Source organism: Chlorocebus sabaeus, chromosome 12, assembly GCF_047675955.1.
Source record: "Chlorocebus sabaeus isolate Y175 chromosome 12, mChlSab1.0.hap1, whole genome shotgun sequence".
Lineage (NCBI taxonomy): Eukaryota > Metazoa > Chordata > Mammalia > Primates > Cercopithecidae > Chlorocebus > Chlorocebus sabaeus.
This window is the reverse complement of record NC_132915.1, coordinates 65123532-65147488: the sequence shown is the minus strand read 5'-3', so window position 1 is coordinate 65147488 and position 23957 is coordinate 65123532. Positions and strand designations below refer to the sequence as shown.

The following is a 23957-nucleotide window of genomic DNA, read 5'->3' as shown; positions in this document are numbered from 1 at the left end:
TGTTGGCCAGGATGGTCTCTATCTCTTGACCTCGAGATCCGTCCGCCTGCCCACCTCTGCCTCCCAAAGTGCTGGGATTATAGGCATGAGCCACCGCGCCTGGCCAATAGTATTTCTTTGAATTTTACCCTTGTCCCTTGTAAAATGGGAAGTTACGAGTGGATAAGAAAGTTAATACTCACCTGGAAGCGGTGACTTGCGCCTGTAATCCCAGCACTTTGCGAGGCTGAGGCAGGTGGATCTCGAGGTCTGGTGTTCGAGACCAGCTTGGCCAACATGGTGAAACTAAAAATACAAAAATACAAAAATTAGCCAGGCGTAGTGGCACACCCCTGTAATCCCAGCTACTTGGGAGGCTGAGGCAGGAGAATCACTTGAACCTGGGAGGCAGAGGTTTCAGTGAGCCAAGATCATGCCATTGCACTCCAGCCTGTGCAATAGAGTGAGACTCCGTCTCAAAAAAAAAAAAAAAAAAAGAAAGTTAATACCCAGATTAATATTAAGCCATGGGAGAATACCCAGTAAATTAGATTATTTATCTCAGAACCGAAGGAGTGGACCACTGTGATAATGTGATATAATAAAACATATATATTTGTTCTTCATCCCGAATTCCTGGCTCAGAGGTCCTAAAACCCTAGGAATTTCCTGAGTGATTAGGGTTAGAGGAGCATCTTATTCATAATAAACTCCTTTCAGCTATACCTGAGTTTCTGCTAATGAAGTGATTCTTGGTGGGCCCCTTGATAGTTTCTGGATGAGGGCTGGTGGTTGCCAAAGGAACCCTTCATGCGATTTGAGTGTTGGAACTTTCAACCCTGCATCCCTCCAGCGAGAGGAGAGGGGCTGGAGATTGAGTTCGGTTACCAATGGCCAGTGATTTTTATCAGTCATGCCTACCTAAGGGAATCTCCATAAGAATCTTAAATAATAGAGTTTGGAGAGCTTCTGGGTTGGTGAAGATGTTGAGGTGCTGGGAGGATGGTATGCCTAAAAAGGACATGGAAGCTCTGCCCATTCCCCTTTCCTCCATATCTTACCCCATGTACCTCTTTCATTTGGCTGTTCGTCTTTAACCTTTATAGTAAACAAGTAAACAAAAGTGTGGTCATGTGCCGCATAATGATGTTTTTGTCTAAGAGGGACTACATATATGACTGATCCCCTGAGATTATAATACTGTATTTTTACTGTACCTTTTCTATGTTTAGATGTATTTTGATACACAGATACCATTGTGTTACGTTATAGCCTCTATGGAGATCATAAAGATGACCAAGGCTCAGTCTCAGCAGGGGAAATTGAATTTATATATATAAAAAAAGTCTCACAGGCAAATCAGAGCCTTGATGTGAATAGAAGTGTTAATTGTAGTACCCTTTCTCGAATTGCTGTGTGCCAGGCACTGTGCTGTGAGCTTTTTCATACATCTAACTTTAATATCTCTCAGAACAGCTCTATGAATTACCTATATATAAGTAGATAATATTCTCATTTTACAGATGAGGAAGGCATATGATTTGTTAAGTGACTTGCCCTAAGTTCACATAGTCTGTAAATTCCTGAATTGTATTGAAGTCTGACTCCAAAGTTCATTCTACTCAAAAAATGGTTGAGGAACTGTAATACATTGCTAGTGGAATTGTAAATGATGCAGTCAGTTTGGAAAACAGTTTGGCAGTTCCTCAAAAGGTTGAATGGAAAATCAAATGACCCAAGAAGAGAAATGAAAATAAATGGTCACACAAAAACTTATAAATGGATATCAAAACAGCATTAGTCATAATATTCCCAAAGTGAAACAAAATGTGGTATATCCATATACTGGAATATTATTTAGCCATAGAAAGGAATGAATTGGTATGTGGTTCAATGTGGATGAACCTTGCAAACATTATGGTAGGTGAATGAACCTGATTACAAAGACCACATTAGTTTTATGATTCTGTTTATGTGAAATGTCCAGAATAGGCAAATACGCAGAAGTTGGAGTAGTGGTTGTCAGTGGCTCAGGGAAGAGATAAACGGTCTTGAGGTTTCTTTTTGGGGTGGTGAAAATGTCCTAAAATTGTGATGATGGTTGTACAAATTTGTGAATATTCTAAAAAAAATTTAATTGCATACTTTAAATAATAGATAATTGTATAGTATGTGAATTGTGTCTCACTAAGGTTATTTAAAACAAGACAAAACAAAACAAATCCGATTCGGAAATAGAATTTTCTGCTCTACATATCTAGAAGTATCAGTAAGCTCTTACTGTAATAGTAAATAAGCATGTGATCCTCACTTGCAGTCTTTAGCCTCATGTTACTTCTTCCCAACATTAATAATATCTTAAAATGTACTGTCTGAGGCTGGGCATGGTGGCTGACGCCGGTAATCCCAGCATTTTGGGAGGCCGAGGTGGGCAGATCATGAGGTCAGGAGTTCAAGACTAGCCCGACCAACATGGCGAAACCCCGTCTCTACTAAAAATACAAAAATTAGTTGGGCATGGTGGCGTGTGCCTGTAATCCCAGCTACTCAGGAGGGGTTTTGTTAACCTTTGGTCCACAGCCATGTGCGTGCTTTATTTATGACTTCATGTTTAGTATCTTCTTTCAGAAGGTTTTTCTTACTCCAAGATTATTTTCATTTTCTTTTTTTGAAACAGGGTCTCACTCATGCAGGCTGGAGTGCAGTGGCACGATCTTGGCTCACTGCAACCTCTTGTCTCCTGGGTTTAAGTGATTCTCCTGCCTCAGCCTCCCTAGTAGCTGGGATTACAGGGGTGCGCCACCATGTGTGGCTAATTTTTGTATTTTTAGTAGAGACAGGGTTTCACCATGTTGGCCAGCTTGGTCTTCAATTCCTGCCCTCAGGTGATCCACCCGCCCTGACCTCCCAAAGTGCTGGGATTACAGGCCTGAGCCACTGCGCCTGGCCTCCAAGATTATTTTAAAAACTTAACATTTTTGTCTAAAACTGCCCTCATTTTTTATATGACATAGATCTTTGACTCACCATTTTGTTTATGGTGCGAAGTACAAACCAAAACTTTTAAAAATGGGTAATCTGTTGTTCAATCACTTATTGAATAGTTTGTGTTTTTATTGGTTAGAAAGATAACTATTATTAAAGAGCAGTTGTTACTGGAAGGTAGTTTTTTAAGTTTACAAATGGATATATTAAAAATGCGTACATTTAAAGTAATAAAAACATTTAAAGTTTTAAGTTTACAAATGGATATATTAAAAATGTATACATTTAAAGTAATAAAAACATTTAAAGTGTTACGTGATTGCAGATTGGATTGTTTCTTATATGTTTAGAATTTATAGGACCAATTTTTTCTCGAAGTGTGTAGTCTGAAAAGGAATATAATATTTTTCCTCATAAATGAGAGTTTGCCTTATTGAAAGCTTGTGTTTATGTAGGTAATCTTACTTTGAAAGCAGACCACTCGGTCTAGTGGAAAGGGGGAGTTAGCGGTTTGAATAATGGAGTTGTCGTTTTAGACCTGCCACTCTCTGACTGCCGCTTTGTGTGGGTCAGCCTCTCTGGTTTGTTTTCCTCTGTTAAAATGCATGAACAATAATCCCCACAGTGTCTACTTGTGAGTATTTTATTAGATGGGATCATGGATGTAAAAGCACTTTTAATTGGTAAAGCAGTTTAAATGTAAGGAATTACTGCATCTTAACTTTTCCTCCCTTTTTCTTGTAGGTAGTGTTGGTGCTTCTTTTCAGTGCCAGTCCATCCATCACGACCACATTTGTCATGATGACAGTGACAAGGTGAGGTTCGTGTTGATGTCTGCCATGGTGAAAATGCATGCCAACCTTACATTGCTGGATTCTCTTGCATAACTCTGGGCCTAGGGCAAGAAGAGTGTGATTTGTGGGGACACATTGTTGAGATGCTGAGGGCCTTGGTGGTTTGTGTGTCAAATTATTGACTCCTCCAGAAAACCTAGGGCTAATTCCTCAACCTGAGGTGGGTTGGACTTTTGATCAACACTCCACTTTCCTACCTATGCCTCTGTCCCCATCATGGTGCTTCCTCTTCTGCACAGCCTGAATAGATTATCTTAATATATGAACATGTGTTTCAAAGGTTGATAGCTATCTCAGCAACTCATGTTGGAAATATCTTGGACATTACCTTTTGGTCTACTTTTGACGTTAATTGCATTGAATTATGTTTTCTTCTTCTTCTTTTTTTTTTTCTCTCTCTCTCTTTTTTGAGACGGAGTTTCGCTCTGTCGCCCAGGCTGGAGTGCGGTGGCGCGATCTCGGCTCACTGCAAGCTCCGCCTCCCGGGTTCACGCCATTCTCCTGCCTCAGCCTCCCGAGTAGCTGGGACTACAGGCGCCCGCCACCTCGCCCAGCTAGTTTTTTGTGTTTTTTAGTAGAGACGGGGTTTCACCGTGTTAGCCAGGATGGTTTCGATCTCCTGACCTCGTGATCCACCCGTCTCGGCCTCCCAAAGTGCTGGAATTACAGGCTTGAGCCACCGCTCCCGGCCATGTTTTCTTCTTATACTTTACCTTGAAAAAAATGTTTTGGCTCTGTTTACAAAGGCCAATTTAAATATTGGGGATTGTCAATTGAATCGATCTGGTTCATACACAAGAAGTCTACTTTGGGCCTGATACATGTATATTTTAAATTATGTCCAAACTATTGGTGGTGGTTTCATTGTGCTTTTTGCTTTTGTTCTTTTTATCTCTAAAGAAACCTGATCTCTAGGGACTTTTCATTACTCATCAGTACCCTTGATGGCCCAGCCCTTGCAGTAAATATTTCTGTGGGCTGGGCGTTGGGAACATCTGGCTGCTGATCTGGATGGACTTAAATTTAGTCTTTTTCATCACCAGTTTCCAGTGGCTTCCCTCCCATTTCCTGTGTGTTATTTGCAGGAATCTGTCACTCCTTTGGTAGTTTCCAGTGCAGACCAATCTAAGCAGTCTTTTTCTCTGCTGTTTTGATCAAGATCCTCCTCTCCTATTGCGTTGGAGCTGGATCAAGAAGTTGGTTGATCATTGGGATTTTCCAAATGGTTTCTTTGTTCTGTCTGTTGGTCTCTTTGTCTTTGTGAGCTTTGCTCAGACTGATTTCACTCTCTTTACAGGGAGTGGTAGCCATAGCATTCCAGTCTCCTTTATTATTGTACCAATCAAGAGGCATGAGTTTCATTTTTAACTTATTTCAAAAGCAAGCCACTGAAAGAGACTTCTAGAATATATAGGTGGCTACAGAAAATTTTGTATACTACAGATTTTAGAAATGAGCATTTGAAGTTAAGAGTGATGATAGAGGGAGAAAGCAAAATGATTTTAGGTTACTAATGTTACAAGTGATTGTGCATCATAATTATGAAGGTGCTTTTGGGTTAAATTATTTTTCTTCTGCTAAGTGTGTTATGCTACTGTCCATTTGTTCGTTTATAGTATAGGAGCCAGATTGCCCTCCAGGTTGTCTCCAGACCTTAGATTCTAAAGATAAGTTTTTTGTCTGTCTTTGCCAGCTACTTCCTGTCACCCCTTAAACTGTTTTTGTTTTCTGATTTATTAATCTTTCTATAGCTGATTTTGTGCTTTTAAGACAGGAGATTTTTCTGGAAATATGGGGGAAAAAGGGAAAAGAAGTTTAAGGAATATTATTAAGGAATAGGAGATCAGCAGATTAAAGAACTATCTCTCCTTTCTTCCTATCTACCATGTATATATTGATTGTTTCCTAAATGGAAATGGAGAAAATGGATTAGGGTCTCTTGACTATGTATTTAGCATTTATTCAACTCATTCAGTCAGCAAGTAATACTTATTGATTGGTAGCTCTGTGTCTAGGCATTTAGGGAATACAGTCAGAAACAAAACAGATAAAGATTCTAGTATTAGCATTTTATAATAAGTGAAGTGGATAAAAGAAAAGTTATAGATTACAGCCTTTTTTTTTTCTTTTTTTTTTTTTGGTGGGGGGGTGGGGAGACTGAATCTCCCTTCGTTGCTCAGGCTGGAGTGCAGTGCACAATCTTGGCTCACGGCAACCTCTGCCTCCCAGGTTCAAACGATTCTCAGCCTCCTGAGTAGCTGAGATTGCAGGCGTATGCCACAGTGCCCAGCTAAGTTTTTGTATTTTTATGTTTGTTTGTTTGTTTGTTTATTTATTATTTTGAGACAGAGTCTCTCTCTGTTGCTAGGCTGGAGTGCAGTGGAAAGATCTCAGCTCACTGCAGTGTCTGCCTCCTGGTTCAAGTGATTGTTGAGCCTCTGCCTCCCAAGTAGCTGGGACTACAGGTGTTCATCACCATGCCCGGCTAATTTTTGTATTTTTGTGGAAATGGGGTTTCACCATGTTGGCCAGGCTGGTCTCGAACTCCTGGCCCCAAGTGATCCACCCAACTCGGCCTCCCAGAGTGTTTGGATTACAGGCGTGAGCTACCGTGCCCAGCCAGATTATAGCTTTCAACAGGATCATCAGGTGTTATTCTGGGGAGGAGACTGGGTGGATAGCATATTTAAAAATCAGATCCCTGCATTTACAACAGCCCCCTGATGTCTTTCTATGACACGTGGGTATTGGTTTTGCAAAAACTAAGATGAACCTGTTGCCCTCTGCACACTCACTCTCTCTCCCTTCCCCACTTCCTTACATAGTCCCACTCAGAATTAAAGGGATCATAGAGTATGTTTATACCAACCTGCTTTTTATTTTTATTTTATTTTATTTTTTTATTTTTCAGACAGAGTTTCGCTCTTGTTGCCCAGGCTGGAGTGCAATGGTGCGATCTTGGCTCGCTGCAACCTCCGCCTCCCGGGTTCAAGCGATTCTCCAGCCTCAGCCTCCCAAGTAACTGGGATTACAGGCATCTGCCACCACGCCCAGCTAATTTTGTATTTTTAGTAGAGACGAGGTTTCTCCATGTTGGTCAGGCTGGTCTCAAACTCCCAACCTCAGGTGATCTGCCTCCTTGGCCTCCCAAAGTGCTGGTATTACAGGTGTGAGCCACCACGCCTAGCCCCAACCTGCTTTTAAAAAAATAAACTTGGGAGCTGTGACCACCATGGGAGAAATTACTTGTTCAGTGGTAACTCACAGTGCTAGGGCTAGACTAGATCTTCTATATCAAATGCAAGTCATATAAAATATTTGCTTAGGTATTCTGAGCACATTGTCAAAATGTGTTGATTCTTTGCTTGTCTTTGCTTACCTTTCAGGCATGGTGTGTTTCTCAGATTGGGGAAGAAAAGTTGATTTTTCTTAAAAGTTTTCTCATTTTTAAGTAATCCGTGTATGACTGGGGATGGAACCACAGTTTATGCAAGGAGTGTGAGGGCCAATGTATTTGTTGGACATCCTCTCTACAGCCTTGGAGGTGGTGGCCAATCCCCAGTTTTTTCGCTTGATCTGTTGTCCTCCAGCTTAAAGTTTCTCTCTTGATATGTATCTGTTTATAGTTTATAGTGCTGGAAGAAACTACAGCTCTGATGTGAATTATTAAATCCTGTGAGTTACAAATTCTCATTAATTTATATTGGGCATAGCAATTTACACAAGCCCTCCAGCATTATTTTTACATTCGTTCACAGGGCCATATTCCATAATTTCTAGGTAGCAAACGTTTATATTTGAGTAGCTACTACATATAGAGCAATAGGCAAGGTAATAAAAATATTGTTAACCGATTACTTGTGTTGTGAAGAATAAGAAAGCAGGAAAGGGGGCATAGAAGTACTGGAAGAAGGTTGCTCTTAACCAGGTAGTCATAACACCCTTTGAAGTAGGGACTGCTTTATTCCAGTTTTATCAGTGAGGATTAAATATTTACCCAAGATCACATAACAGTACACTGGGATTCCATCCCAAGCTGCTTTGCTTGAGTCTGTACTCTGCTGTTTGAAGAAACCTATTCCTATTTTAACTTTACCCATTCAACTGTGACATGCTTGGAGAAATATATCTGCAAGTGGAGAAGGCCTCAGAGAGTCACAGTGGAACTGAACCATTGGCAACAGTCTTTGCCTGTAGTTTTTCTCTTGCCCCCAGGCCTTTATTCTGATTCATGACTATTTGTTACTCCAGGATCCTCTTCCAAGTCATCCCTACCCTGTGTCAGGCTCAGAATTCTATGCGAGTTTTTTGTTTGTTTGTTTGTGACAGGGTCTCACTTTGTCGCCCAGGCTGGGATGCAGTGGCGCAATTTCTGCTCACTGCGACTTCTGCCCCCACGTTCAAGGGATTCTCCCACCTCAACCTCCCTAAGTAGCTGGGAATACGGGCACGTACCGCCTGTAGTCATGTTTCACTTAGATATTGAAATTAACTCAGCTAATGTCAGTTTGAAAATAGTCACATTTTCACAGTGAGAACAAGCTTGAGCTGGGGGATTAGATCTGACCCAAGAATGAGATAAAATATTGAAGAATTTGATAAGACTATTCCCTCAGTTGAGGTAAATTAACTTGTAGCCTCAATTATGTACGTTTTCAGAGTTCTTGATACATTGCCAGGAGGATGGCCATTTGAGAAACGAAAATAGGAGAGTCCTTCCTAAACTGCTTATGTGTGATTCTAAGCAGGAGTCTTTCTTGACAAGAATTCCTTATAGTAGGCTTCGTTCATTTGTCTTGGAAAAAAGCACCCATCTAGCTTGTGTATAGGTAATCCCATGCATACCATCTTCAGGGAAGATGGAAAATGTACTAACAGGTTCAATATCGCTTATCTAAAATGCTTGGGACCAGAAGTGTTTGGGATTTTTGATTTTTTTCAGGTTTTATATATTTGTGTTATATACTGGTTGAGCATCCCAAATCTGAAACTTCAAAATGTTCCATTGAGTACTTCCTTTGAGTGTGAAATCTGTACTCAGAAAGTTTTGGATTTTCTAGCATTTCAGATTTCAGATTTTCAGATTTTTGCTCAAGAAGTACCAGTTTTTCTTCTGCGACTGTGTACTTCCTTTTTCTTGATCTTTTTATTTTTTAGTATTTATTTATTTATTTTTGAAATGGAGTCTTGCTCCATTGCCCAGGCTGGAATGCAGTGATGTGATCTTGGCTCACTGCAACCCCCACCTCCCGGGTTCAAGCAATTCTCCAGCCTTAGCCTCCCGAGTAGCTGGGATTACAGGTGCACACCACCACATCTGGCAAGTTTTTGTATTTTTAGAATAGATATGGTTTCACCAGGTTGGCCAGGCTGGTCATGAACTCCTGACCTCAAGTGATCTGCCTGCCTCGGCCTCCCAAAGTGCTGGGATACAGGCATGAGCCACTGTACCCTGCCTGTATTTTTTTTTAGTAGAGACAGGGTTTCACCATGCTGGCCAGGCTGGTCTTCAACTCCTGGCCTCAAATGATCTACCTGCTTTGGTCTTCTAAAGTGCTGGGATTACAGGCATGAGTCATCATGCCTGGCCTCTTTAATTTTTTAAAATTACATATTGATTGTTGGCCAGGCGCAGTGGCTCATGCCTGTAACCCCAGCACTCTGGGAGGCCGAAGCGAGTGGATCACTCAACCTCAAGAGTTTGAGACCAGCTGACCAGTCTGGACAACATAGCAAAACCCTGTGTGTACAAAAAATACAAAATTAGCTGGGCCTAGTGGTACATACCTAGCTACTCAGGAGGCTGAGGTCGGAGGATTACTTGAGGTTGCATGGAGATCAAGCCACTGCATGCACTCCAGCCTGGGTGATGGAGTGAGACCCTGTCTCCAAAAAAAAAAAAAAAAGATTTACATATTGATTGTAAAAACAAACACAGCACTCTATGCAGTTTCTCTCCTGAGAAATAACAATTGGAATTTCAGTATTAACAGATTTTTTTTTTCTCACCATATTTGTATGAAATGTTTTTCATCCTTGTAAAATCAAGTTTCTTGATTGTACCTTGATAAAGATTCTCTAGCTTAAGATAGGAACTAGATTTGTAAAAGTTTAGCAGTGTTTCATTTAAAAAGTGCTGGAAGTGGCCGGGTGTGGTGGCTCATGCTTGTAATCCCAGCAGTTTGGGAGGCCAAGGCAGGCGGATCACTGGAGGCCAGGAGTTCAAGACCTGCCTGGCCAATATGGTAAAACCCTGTCTTTAGCGAAAATTAGCTGAGTGTGGTGTGGTACATGCCTGTAATCCCAACTACTCGGAAGGTTGAGGCAGGAGAATCTCTTGAACCCAGAGGCGGAGGTTGTATTGAATCGAGACACTGTACTCCTGCCTGGGTGACAGAGTGAGACTCTGTCTCCAAAACCAAAAAAAGTGATGAAAGTATTGTTAATCTATAGAATTATTGGTATTTTTAGATAAATAGTTCAAATATAAAAAATAAACATTAACCTACTGTTAGAATTCAAGTAAGATGTGTAATTTTAAATCAAAAGAGGGCAGGATTAACTTGCAGCTTCTACTCGGATGGACAAAACAGTGTGTGGAGACTCACATCGTGAACTTTTGCTTCAAGAACTACCGCAGGAACATAACAGTAAAGACAAAATTATTCACAGACCCTTCGAAATAAGCGGGTTGTTGCTGCAAATTCCATGAGACAGCCAAAAAGCTGTGAGTGCCCAAAGTGCAAGAGGGGGAAGGAAAGTCTGCCTCCGAACACACATCTCACTGGGGAACCTGAAAATCCAGATCATGGGAGAAGGATTTAACCTTACCTAGAGCTGATATGAATTTAGAGAGCCAAATGAAATATAAAAGGTGATGCAAGGCCAGGCGCAGTGGCTCGTACCTGTAATCCCAGCATTTTGGGAGGCCAAGGTGGGTGGATCACCTGCGGTCAGGAGTTCGAGACCAGCCTGGCTAATGTGGCGAAATCCTGTCTCTACTAAAAATACAGAAATTAGCTGGGCATGTGGCACATGCCTGTAATCCCAGTTACTTAGGGAACCAAGGCAGGAGAATCGCTTTAACACAGGAGGCGGAGGCTGCAGTGAGCTGAGATCATGCCACTGCACTCCAGCCTGGGCCACAGAGTGTGACTCTTAAAAAAAAAAAAAAAAAATCGAGGCAGTGGCAAGAAAGAGCTCTGTAGACACTTCTAGTCCCCAGGGAAGCCATATCTGACTTTTATCTTACCAGGGGTCCTTGGGGAAGGCTGCCATTAGAATTGGGGAAGGACCATGGAGAGAAAATTTACAGCCTAGCTTTGTAATAATTTTGACTGAATGCAAATTTTCCTGGGCAATATTTGGGAGTGGGCAAACCGAAAGTGCAGATACTGGCACAGAAGTTGGGGCAGGCAGGGAGAGGCGAGACCTGAAATCCTTTCCTGCTTTCTCAGCAGAGGCTTTTGTAGCCTGGGGCAAGATCTCAGCCTTGCTCTAAGGCTGCCTGGATATAAGGGTGCTGTTGGGCCATGATGGGAGTGAGACCGGCCTTGCTGGTTGTACAGGAGTTCGGTGAGACCTGTCACTGCCAGCTTACCCCCAACTCCCTGGTGATCTGTTTGAAGCAGCAGAGTCAACCATAATCCCCCAGGGAACACAATTTTATTGGCCCAAGAATGACACCCCCCCCCCCCCCCCACCGACCCACGTGGCCACAGCAAGCCCTGCCCAAGGAGAGTCTCAGATATGCCTAACCTGTAGCTTACCTGATGGTCTTTATCCGCCCTGATAGCCTAAAACAAAACATATAGTATCTTGGGAGCTCTGTGGCACCACCCATCACCTGAGAAATCAGAATACTTACCCAGGTGACCTTAGGGCAAACTTGTATCCCCCCATACTACGCAGGCAGTCGATGTTGTATTGAAAGCGCTACCTTCTGACTGGAGATCAACCAACTGAAGCCATTACAGCAACTCATAAAAGAACAACTCTGCACCAAGAGAGGAGAAAATAATAGCAAATTCCACTGCCTGTAACATCCTAGCTAACCAGAGGTTCTGAGTCTGTCCACGTTACAGCTTCACTGCCAGTGCAACCAGCATTTGAGAAAACCAGTCCCTGCACTAAACAAAACTACCAAGGACCCTCACAGAGTCCACTTCATTCCCCTGCTACCTCCACCAGAGCAGATACTGATGGTAAAGCTGAGAGACCTGGATACTGATCACATTACAGGACTCTTTGGAGACACTCCCCATTACCAGTGTGGACCCAGGTAGCTCCACTAGATGGCTAGATGCAGAAGAACAGTAACAATCACTGTAGTCTGGCTCTCAGGAACCTCATCCCTAGGGGAAGGAGGAGAGCACCATGTCAAGGGATCACCCCATGGGACAAAAGAATCTGAACAACAGCCATTTACCCCCAGACATTTCCTCTGACATTAAAAAAAAAAAAAAAAAAAAAAAGGTATGGACCAAAAGATCTCTAGAGAAATAGAATCAATAAAATACAGTCACAACTTCAGGAAATGAAAGACACACTTAGAGAAATGCAAAATACACTGGAAAATTTCAATAGAATTGAACAAGTAGAAGAAAGAACTTGAGGGGTCAAAGATAGGCCTTTTTAATTAACCCAGTGTGACGAAAATGAATAAACTGAATAAAGCCTCCAAGAAGTTTGAGGTTATGTTAAACGATGAAGCCTAAGAATAATTGGTGTTGCTGAGGAAGAAGGGAAATCTAAAAGTTTGGAAAACTTATCTGAGGGAACGATTGAGGAAAACTTCCCTGGCCTTGCTAGAGATCTATACATCCAAATAGGAGAAGTTCAAATAACTCCTGAGAAATTCATTGCAAAAAGATTATCACCTAGGCACACAGTCATCAGGCTAACTAAAATAAAGATGAAGAAAAGAACCTTAAGAACTATTAGGGGCCGGGCGCGGTGGCTCAAGCCTGTAATCCCAGCACTTTGGGAGGCCGAGACGGGCGGATCACGAGGTCAGGAGTTCGAGACCATCCTGGCTAACACGGTGAAACCCCGTCTCTACTAAAAAATACAAAAAACTAGCCGGGCGAGGTGGCGGGCGCCTGTGGTCCCCGCTACTCGGGAGGCTGAGGCAGGAGAATGGCGTAAAAACCCGGGAGGCGGAGCTTGCAGTGAGCTGAGATCCGGCCACTGCACTCCAGCCTGGGCGATACAGCGAGACTCCGTCTAAAAAAAAAAAAAAAAGAACTATTAGGGAAAAGCATCAGATAACCTATAAAGGAAAACCTGTGAGATTAACAGCACATTTTTCAGCAGAAACCCTGCAAGATAGAAGGGATTGGGGTCCTATGTTTAGCCTCCTTAAACAAAACAATTAACAGCCACGAATTTTGTATCCAGTGAAACTAAGCTTCATAAATGAAGGAAAGGTAAAGTCTTATTCAGACAAACAAATGCTGAGAGAATTTGACACCACCAAGCCAGCACTACAAGAACTGCTAAAAGGAGTTCTAAATCTTTTTTTTTTTTTTTTTTTTTTTTTTTTTTTGAGACAGAGTTTCACTCTTGTTGCCCAGGCTGGAGTGCAATGGTGCAATCCCGGCTCACTGCAACCTCCACCTACTAGGTGCTAGTGATTCTCCTGCCTCAGCCTCCCAAGTATCTGGGATTACAGGCATGCACCACCACGCCCAGCAAATTTTTTGTATTTTTAGTAGAGACAGGGTTTCTCCATGTTGGTCAGGCTGGTCTTGAACTCCCAATCTCAGGTGATCCACCCACCTCGGCCTACCAAAGTGCTGGGATTACAGGGGCGAGCCACCATGCCCGGCAGGAGTTCTAAATCTTGAAACAAAACTTCAAAGTACACCAAAATAGAACCTCCTTAAAGCATAAATCTCACGGGGCCTATAAAACAATAACACAAGGAAAAAAAATAACAAGATATTCAGGCAACAGCGAAAATGATGAATAGATTAGTAGCTCACATCTCAATACTAACATTGAACATAAACGGACTAAATGCTCCGCAAAGAATACAGAGTGGCAGAATGGGTAAGAATTCACCAAGTATCTGCTGTCTTCAAGACACTCAACTAACACATAAGGACTTATATAAACTTAAGGTAAAGGAGTGAAAAAAGATATTCCATGCAAATGGACATGAAAACTGAACAGGAGTAGCTATCCTTATATCAGACAAAACAGACTTTAAAGCAACAACAGTTAACAAAGACAAGGAGGGACATTATATAATGATAAAAGGATTAGTCCAACAGGAAAATATCATAATCCGAAATATATTTGCATTTAACACTGGAGCTCCCAAATTTACAAAACAATTGCTACTAGACCTGTGAAATGAGATAAAGAGCAGCACAATAATAGTGGGGGACTTTAGTACTCCATTGATAGCACTAGACAGGTCATCAAGACAGAAAGTCAACAAAGAAACAAGGGACCTGAATTATACACCAACAGTGACCAAGTGAGAATCAAATCAAGAACTCAACTGCTTTTACAATAGCTGCAAAAAAAAAAAAAAAAAAAAAAGAATAGACCTAAGAGCTGAAAGACCTCTACAAGGAAAACTAGAAAACACTGCTGAAAGAAATCATAGGTGACACAAACAAACAGAAACATATCCCATGCTTCGCATTTCTTGCCTCCTGCTCCCAGCAACCACTGGTATTTCTGTATGTAAATTTGCCTATTCTGTACATTTCATAAAATAGGATCTCAAAATGTAGCCTTTTGTGTCTGGCTTCTCTCACTGAGCATGATTATGTTAGTCTGTTCTTGTGTTGCTATAAAGAAATACCTGAGGTGGGGAAATTTATAAAGAAAAGTTTAATTGGATTGCAGTTCTGCAGACTTTACACAAAGCATGGTGCTGCATCGGTTTCTGGTGAGGCCTCAGGAAGAGGGAAAGAGAGAGTTGTGGGAAGATGCCACGCTTTTTTTTTTTTTTTTTTTTTTTAATTGAGATGGAGTCTTGCTCTGTTGCCTAGGCTGGAGTGCAATGGTGCGTTCTCGGCTCACTGCAACCTTCGTCCCCCAGGTTCAAGTGAATCCCCTGCCTCAGCCTGCCTAATAGCTGGGATTACAGGCACCTGCCACCATGCCCAGCTTTTTTTTTTTTTTTTTTTTTTTTTGCGATGGACTTTCACTCTTGTTGTCCAGGCTGGAGTGCAATGGCTTGATCTCGGCTCACTGCAACCTCTGCCTCCTGGGTTCAAGCGATTCTCCTGCCTTAGCCTCCCTAATAGCTGGGACTATAGGTATGTGCCACCACGCCCGGCTAATTTGGTATTTTTAGTAGAGATGGGGTTTCACCATGTTGGTCAGGCTGGTCTCAAACTCCCGACCTCAGGTGATCCACCCGCCTTGGCCTCCCAAAGCGCTGAGATTACAGGTGTGAGCCACCGCACCTGACCCTAATTTTTGTATTTTTAACAGAGATGGGGTTTCACCATGTTGGTCAGGCTGGTCTCAAACTCCTTACCTCAAGTGATTCACCCACCTTGGCCTCCCAAAGTGCTGGGATTACAGGCATGAGCCACTGAACCCAGCCAGGGCTATGCTCTTCTAAACAACCAGATCTTTCATGGAGTACCAAAGCGAGAACTCGCTCTTCATCAAGGGGATGGTGCTAAGCCATTCATTAGGGATCCACCCGCAAGATTCAGATACCTCCCACGAAGTCCCATCTCCAACATTGGGGATTACAATACAACATGAGATTTGTAGGGGACAAATATCCAAACCATATCACATGATCATTTCAAGATTTATGTTGTGCAAGTAATTGGGTAGTTAGCTGCTCTCTATTAGGTGCTGAAGATGACCTTCAACTAACAATTCAGGTGAAAATCAGGGTCATGGAAAGAACATTTCAGGGAAATAATACAGCTAGTGCAAAATCCCTAAAGCCGGAAAGATGAGGGAAACAAAAGACTGATATTTGCAAGCACGGTGGATGCGGAGTGGGAATGATATGAGATGAGGTTGGGGAGGTGAGCATGGGCCAGCCCATGTAGTTCTTTGTAAGCCAGGGAAAGTGGTCTAGATTTTATTCTGCTTTTTCGAGAAGCCACTGGAGGGTTTTATGCAAATAAGTGGCATAATATGTTTTTAAAAGACCACCTTTCTACTTTCTGTGTCTCTGAATTTGGCTGCTGTATGTACCTCATACAAGTAGAATCATACATTATTTGTCTTTTTGTAACTGGCTTATTTCAGTTAGCAGGTCCCCAAGGTTTATCCATGTTGTAGCATATGCCACAATTTCCTTTCTTTATAAGGCTGAATAATATTCTTTTGTAAGGCTGAACGTGGCGGTTCATGCCTATAATCCCAACTACCTTGGGAGGCCGAGGTAGTTCACTTGAAGTCAGGAGTTTGAGACCGGCCTGGCCAACATGGTGAAACCCTGTCTCTACTAAAAAAAATAGAAAAGTTAGTCTGGTGTGGTGGTAGGTGCCTGTAGTCCCAGCTACTTAGGAGGCTGAGGCAGGAGGATCACTTGAACCTGGCAGGCAGAGGTTGTAGTGATCCAAGATCGCGCCACTGCACTCCAGCCTGGGTGATGGTGCAAGATACCGTCTCAAGAAAAAAAAATTTCATTGTAATATACATCACCTTTTGTTTATTCATCCATTGATAAATACTTGGAGTTGCTTCCACCTTTTGGCTATTGTGAATAATGTTGCTATGAACATGGGCGGACAAGTATCTCTTCAAAGACCCTGCTTTCAGTTCTTTTTGGTATATACCCAGAAGTGGAATTGCTAGATCATATGATAATTCAGTTTTTTATTTTGTAAGGAACTGCCATACTGTTTTTCATAGCATCTGTACCATTTTATATTCCCAGCAACAGTGCAGAGAGATTCCAGTTTCTCCAAATCCTTGTCAACACTTGTTATTTTCTGGTTTTTATTTATTTATTTATTTTTAATTTTATAATAACTATTCTAGTGAGTGTGATTTATACTTCCCTTTGCCATTTTTTAATCAGGTTTTTTTTTTTTTTTTTTGCTCTTCAGTTCTGGGAGTTATAGATTCTGGATATTAACCCCTTATTAGACATGATTTTACATGTATTTTTACCTATTACATAAGTTACATTTTTTTTTTTACTGTAATAAAGTACACATAACATAAAATGTACCATCTTAACCATTTAAGTGTACAGTGCAGTAGCATTAAGTACATACAGTACATTTACCTTTTTGTGCAGCCACCACCACTCTCCATCTCCAGAACTTTTTCATCTTCCTAAACTGAAACTCTACCCATTAAACAGTAACTCCTCATTGCCTCCTCCTCCATCCCCTGGGAAACACCATTCTACTCCTAGACTAATTTCAGACTCCGTTTCTTCCTTCACTTAATAAGAGAGGGTCCACTGCCAACTAATAGGATTGTTTCTATATGTAGAGGCCTTCTTGGTAACGTGATTGATTTATTGTAGAGAATAGTAATAGAAAATAGGGTTGTTGAAAGAAAAGAGATAGAGACAAAAACTGGTTGGGTATTTTCATACTGGATGTCTTATCCACAGGCGTCAGCATTCTTGCCTCAGTTCTGCCTTATTCTTTTGCATCAAGAAGTTGATCTTGCCAGCCATTTCCATGTTGTAGATCTGCCAGCAGGTTTCATAGCTTTCCCTTTGTTCCTAGTGGCATGGCTTCTCATAGTACAAAAGTTAGCCAGGTGTGGTGGTGGGCACCTGTAATCCCAGCTGCACAGGAGGCTGAGGCAGGAGAATTGCTTGAACCCAGGAGGCAGAGGTTGCAGTGAGCCGAGATCATGCCATTGCACTCCAGCCTGGGCGACAGAGCGAGACTCCGTCTCAAAAAAAATAAATAAATAAAATAATTCAAGGAACAAATCTATTGGTATGTTCTTTTGTAGGGTTTCATTGCCTTTAGGTTTAGGAAATCTGTCTCCATTCAGATACTTACCTGTATTTTCTAAAAGTTGTATTAATTTTACATTATCCTTTCTTATCTACCTGGAGTTTATTTAGTATATGATTATGTGGCCCACTGTGTTTTCAGTAGATTCTCACTTTGCTTTGTTGTGAAATATCTGATTAGAGATACCATGTAATGATAGGTATTTTGAGGTTGTTGTTATTGGAGATTATTTTGTTGGTCTTTAAAATGTCATCATCTCTTAAGTCTATTTTGTTTTATTTACAAGACACTATTGCAACAGGAACAAGCAAGCCAGGGGAAGAAATAAGCTTCCTATGGAAGCTTAAATTTTATATTTACTCTACAAAGAGTTGTACTGCCTTAAGGGATTTATTTAATGTTATGATTTGTTTTGTAGTACAAATTAGAAATCTGCCCATATATTTCCTTCTTTTCCTTAAAGTCTGGAAGGCCTACAGAATGTGGCATGGGCAGGAGGATACAGGGTTTGTGGAGATGTGCCGTGTATCACATACGTCTGTGCAAAACCAATCGTGTTAGGCAGGATCCTAAAACTATCATCAGTGGAAATACTGGCAGTTTTAGTGAGCTGGTCACATTTCATTAATGCAAAATGTTAGATGTCTATAGCAGGGTGTGTGTCACCTAGAGCAAGTTATTGACTGTACAGGTAATTGAGCTCCACCAGAATTCCCTGGAGGAGAGTGTTCCTCATTGAACATAATGGAAATAATAAGACGTTCAGGCAGTCTGGTCTGCAACATTCTATTGTTTCTTGCATCTCAGACTTCTTAAGACTCTGATTCCCATTTTTCAGCGACTTCTCCTCATTGTCCTTCCCAAAAGTAAAGTAGCTAGTTGTCTGTGCTTCTATTGCCTGCCGGCTGGCCTTCCTTCCTTCCTTCCTTCCTTCCTTCCTTCCTTCCTTCCTTCCTTCCTTCCTTCCTTCCTTCCTTCCTTCCTTCCTCCCTCCCTCCCTCCCTCCCTCCCTCCCTCCCTTCCCTCCCTTCCCTCCCTTCTCTCCCTTCTCTCCCTTCTCTCTCTCTCTCTCTCTCAACAGCCTCCGAAGCAGCTGGGATTACCAGCATTCACCACCATACCCGGCTACTTTTTGTATTTTTAGTAGAGACAAGGTTTTGCCATGTTGGCCAGGCTGGCCTCGAACTATTGACCTCAAGTGATCCGCTCCCCTCCGCTACCCAAAGTGCTGGGATTACAGGGGTGAACCACCACACCCAGCCATGTGCATAACATCATTAATTTTCTTGAAGCACTTTTGTAAGTATAACCCATTTAAGTCCTCATTTCACTGACTTTTGGGATCACATTTTCCATTAATGCCCAATTCTTAATGATTTGAGCCCTTGCTCTTCTTAACTTCAGTTGAACAGTTTGTCTGGCTTTCCTCTCCAGGTATTTCTGGGACTTCCTAGGTAAGCTACTTGTCCTTCCAGCCAGTCCTTTGACCCATGGCCCATTGGTCACCGGCTTCCCTAAGGTATTCTCACTGGTGTCACTTTGGCTTAAGTTTAGGCCCAGCTCCTAGGCTATAGTATTTAATAAGACTATAGTTTGGGCCTGGTTCCTAGGCTATTAATATTTAGTAAAGGATTTAACAGAAGGGCATTAGAACAAAGAGAACTTAAAACTGCATATGAAATATGGCTTCACTCAAAGTATACTGGTCCAAGTTCTGCCTCAGGGCTTCTCTATTCTCTGAAGCTTGGCTTACTGCTGTCCATAGGACCAGCCTATCTTTCCTCAGGGAGTACCCTGAAAACTACTGATTCCCCTCCAGGGTCAACTCCAAACTGTGATCAGTTAGCTTTGCTTTGAATAAAAATTGCCAGCCTTGGCAACGTGGCAAAACCCTGTCTCTACAAAAAAAAAAAAAAAAACAAAGTCTGTTGTGGTGGCATATGCCTGTAGTCCCAGCTACTCAGCACTGAGGTGGGAGGATCACTTGAGCCCTAGGAGTTCAAAGCTGCAGTGAGCTGTGATCATGATACTGCACCCCAACCTGGGTGACAGGTTTCAAAAAATTGATGCTGCCTTTTAGGAGGCAGTGTAGCAATATATCTTGAAATTTTAAGAAATATCACATACTGTTTGAACCAGCAATTTTACTTCTAGAAATGTACTTTTATGGATATATTTTCAAATGCATGCCAAACTATATGTATGAATATTAATAATACCTTTGTAATAGCGAAACACTGAGAACAACCTAAATGTAATACAGGATTAAAAAAAAATACAGAGATGGTTCCTCCCTTACAAAGAAAGAATTGGTTTTGTTTAAAAGAATAACCTAGATCTGTACATGGCTAACTTTTTTTTGTGCTCTGGGTCTCCATTGGATTTGGTGAAAACTGTAGTACCAGAATATGATTGCCCCTGAGATGAAGCTGCTGGAGCAACTACAGTCGAACCCAAGGTGCTGTCTGTTCTCCGGAACGGAATGAGCAAGAACATGGCTTCAAAGACTCTAGGTTACAGCAGGCCATATAATAGAGGCCTCTTGCCTCAGGGTCAGCTCCTGCCTGTTTCCCCTGTTCTAGAGGTTGAATGTGCAGTGCATGCTTTATTTGTACCCTTGGCTCTCTGCTTCTGATTGGTATGGGTCTCTCTTTTTCTGTTTCTGACTTGGCTGTCCTAGGCACTTAGGTTTCTTCTTTTGAACTCCTTCTTGGCTGATGCCTTTTCACTGTCCACCTGCTTTAGCCCCTTCACACCCTCACTACCATGAGCTTTCCCTCTGTGATCCCAGCTACCATGGCTCATTCCAAGTCATCTCTCACCTGCACTGTGGGAACAGCCATCTGACTAACTCTTTACCCCAAAGCTGGGTAAGTGGCTATATAATATGGGAGGCTTTCAGTGGACTTGGATTTGGGTGAGCCTTTGCTGCCCTCTTCTGGTCTCTAGCTGCTATAGCCGGCAGCTGCTGATAATTAACTTTTTCTGCTTTGATAGGTGTTAACATTTCTGGGTGAAACTGCTTATGCTGATTGTTTTGCAGTAGTAGATCAAGTTGTAGCATGCGTGTAGATACTGCGTAGCCTAAATGCTGTTCAGCCAATATGCCTTTTCCCTCAGTTTATCTTTATCTTTTTTTTTTTTTTTTTTTTTTTTATATTTTTGGTAGAGACCGGGGTTTCATCATGTTGCCCAGGCTAATCTCGAACTCCTGAGCTCAAGTGATCTGCCCACCTCAGCCTCCCAAAGTGTTGGGATTACAGGCGTGAGCCACCACGCCTGGCCCAGTGCAGCTTTATGTTATTCAGTCCTTTTAGCTGGTTTTGGAGGAAGAAAGGAAACTTAGGGATGACAGCAAAGCTAGTTTCAGGGAAAATTTTGAGATTTATTTTTTTTGCATCCCTTTTCCTCTCTTTTCACTGCCCACTTTCCGTTGTTCCTGTGCTTCATTTCTTCTTGGGAATTTACCTAGCGAGAAACGTAGAATCAACCACTGCTGTGAAATATTTACATATCATTAATTGAACTATTTATTAAGCACTTGGCATGTGCTAACCCCTTGCCAGATTTTGTGAGACTTAGTCCTTGGCTTCAGGAAGTTTACTATTTATTGGGCAGAAGTGTCAAGTAAATACAAAGTTGGAAGGCAGAATAGTTAATGCTATTTTAGAACACACAGGAGAGGCCACTAACTCGGCAATAGAGATTGAGGTTGGAGTGAGATTATAGTCGGAATACTTGGATGTGGATGTGATGGCAGAACGGTACTGATGGTGTTAACCAATGGGAAACTGCCTTCTCATTAGCAGAGGTCCAGAACTTCCAGCAGGTAAGCCATTCTTTACCCAGCACCTCCTTTGACATTTCCTTCCGTGTGAATGGTTCTTCAGCATTTGGACAAGTGGTTCTTTATCTGTAGCTGTTGAATCATCCCTTTCAATGCCTTAAAATAGGAGATGGTCCTCTTTCCATTTTTGTGCATTTTCTGTCATCCATTCTGCCCCCCAACATTGGTGTCAGGGATATACAAACAAAGCAGAACTGAGACTTGAGGAGCTTACAGTTTAATAGGAGAAAACAGATATTTGATAAATGCTATAAAGTGTTACGATACAAGTATGTAGAGGGATAAGGAGGATAGCCTGTAACCCACAGTCACCTTTTTTGTACAAAGATCCTTCAGATAGCCATTATTTAGATATTCCTTAATGTCTAGAAATGCAAAACTGGTCACAAAAATGAACTGTAGATTTACCATTTGACAGACTATTAACTAGCATGTATTTAAATTTGTTTATGATTATTGTTTATGTAATGTGTTTTAAAATGTATTTGTAGCAGCAGTACCCTTCACATTCACAAGATTGGGAAATGGTTTTCTAGAAGCAGATAGTGAATTTCAGAATGAGATCTTTCATTCATATATATATATATATATATATATATATATATATATATATCTCCTAAGATTACAGTTGTTTTGCCTTAGTTAGAAACAAAGAAAAAACAGGATATCTAAGGAAATTTAACTCCAAGTCCAGTTAACCAACCAGCAAATTTTCCTAAACATTTAAAGGCATAACACCATTCTTAAAGAAACACTTCTAGAGAATAGAAAGCAAGCCAGTGCTCCCTGATTCATTTTCTGAGGCTAGCATAAGTCTTTGTAACAAAACTTGACAGGGACATTACAAAAATGGAAAATTACAGGTAATCTCACTCAAAACACAGAAGCAAAAATTCTAAACAAACCAAATCAACCATTTAGAGCAATACAGTAAGCCTAAAATGGGCTGATTAGGAATGTGAATTTGGTTGAACACCCCCAAGCCAATCAAATTCACATATTAACAGAAAAATCACATGATTAACTTGTAGATACAGAAGTTTTTCCGAAAATCAAACATCCATTTATGAATTTTTTTCTTTTTTTTTTTTGAAGAGACAGTGTCTCTCTCTGTTGCTTAGGCTGGAGTGCAAAGGCACGATTTCAGCTTACTGCAACCTCTGCCTCCTGGGTTCAAGCAATTCTCCTGCCTCAGCCTCATGCCTGGCTAATTTTTTGTAGTTTTAGTAGAGATAGGGCTTCACCATGTTGGCCAGGCTGGCCTCCTGACATCAGGCGATCTGCCTACCTCGACCTCCTAGAGTGCTGGGATTGCACATGTGAGCCACTGCACCCGGCCCATGTATAAATTTTTAACAAATTAGAAATAGAGAATTCCTTTAATTTTCTAAAGGGGTCTTTAAAAAAAAAATACAAACACCGTACTTAAGTATTAAATATCGACAGTTTTTCATTTGATGTTTGGGATAAACTAAAGCTGTCTGGTTAGCACTGTACTAGAGATCCTTGCCAGTGCACTAAGACAAGAAAATGAGTATATGTTGGAAAGAAAGAAATAGAACAGCCAGGATTTTCTGCTAAGTAGACAAGGATGTAAACAGAATTGTGTGTATAGAAAACTCAAAAGAACTGAGATAAACTATTAGAATTAATAATTGAATTATATTAAAAACCTAGAATAAACCTAAGAACTAAAATGTGCAAGACCTTGACAGAAAACTATGAAGCATTATTGAAAGAATTAAAGACTCAAGTAAATAGCTTATAGATTGCTATCTTTACAATATTGAATCTTTCAGTATTCCTTAACTCATTTCTAGATCTAATGCAGCCCCAAGAAAATCCCAGCAATTTCATCTTTTTCCTTGTCTTTTTTTCTTTCCTTCTTTTGAAATAATTTGATTCTAAATTCCTATGGAAAGTCAAAAGGCAAGAGATAACGTAGACACTCTGAAGGACAACCTGCTGTAACAGATGAAAGGAAGTCTTATAAAGCTACAGTAATGATGATGGTGTGGATCAGCACAGGGATAAAGAGAACAGTGCAACAGACTACTGAACCCAGAAACAAACTCATGCATATGTGGCCAGTTTTTTAAACAAAGGAGCAGTTAGCAAGTCTTTTTCAGTATATGATGCTGTGTCAAGTAGATGTCCGTATGGGGAAGGGGGAGCACTTGATTCCCACCTCACCAACACCAAAAATCAATTCCAGGTGATGTGTAGGTCTAAATGGAAAAGAGAAAATAATAAAAATTCTAAGGAAATAATATAGGCAAATGTCTTTATGACCCAAGTATAGGGAAATATTTCTTAAACTGGATAATAGCAACTAGAAGCACAAACCTGAAACTATTAACTATAAAGATT

General features: G+C 41.2%; 1 protein-coding gene across 9 annotated transcripts in view; it reads left to right on the top strand.

Annotated features, from left to right (window-relative positions):
* Window positions 1-23957, top strand: part of RNF38 (ring finger protein 38) — a 143670-nt gene that overhangs the window by 54142 nt on the left and 65571 nt on the right. For 6 of the 9 annotated variants that reach the window (XM_037998253.2, XM_007968727.3, XM_007968741.3 and 3 more), the window contains one exon: window positions 3709-3779. The exons of 1 other annotated variant lie outside the window; for it this stretch is intronic. In XM_037998253.2, the coding sequence (XP_037854181.1) occupies window positions 3709-3779 (71 nt within the window). Of the gene's footprint in view, window positions 1-3708; window positions 3780-23957 lie in introns of those variants that run through there. 2 more of the 9 variants (XM_037998251.2, XM_073021773.1) reach the window with 2 other exon arrangements.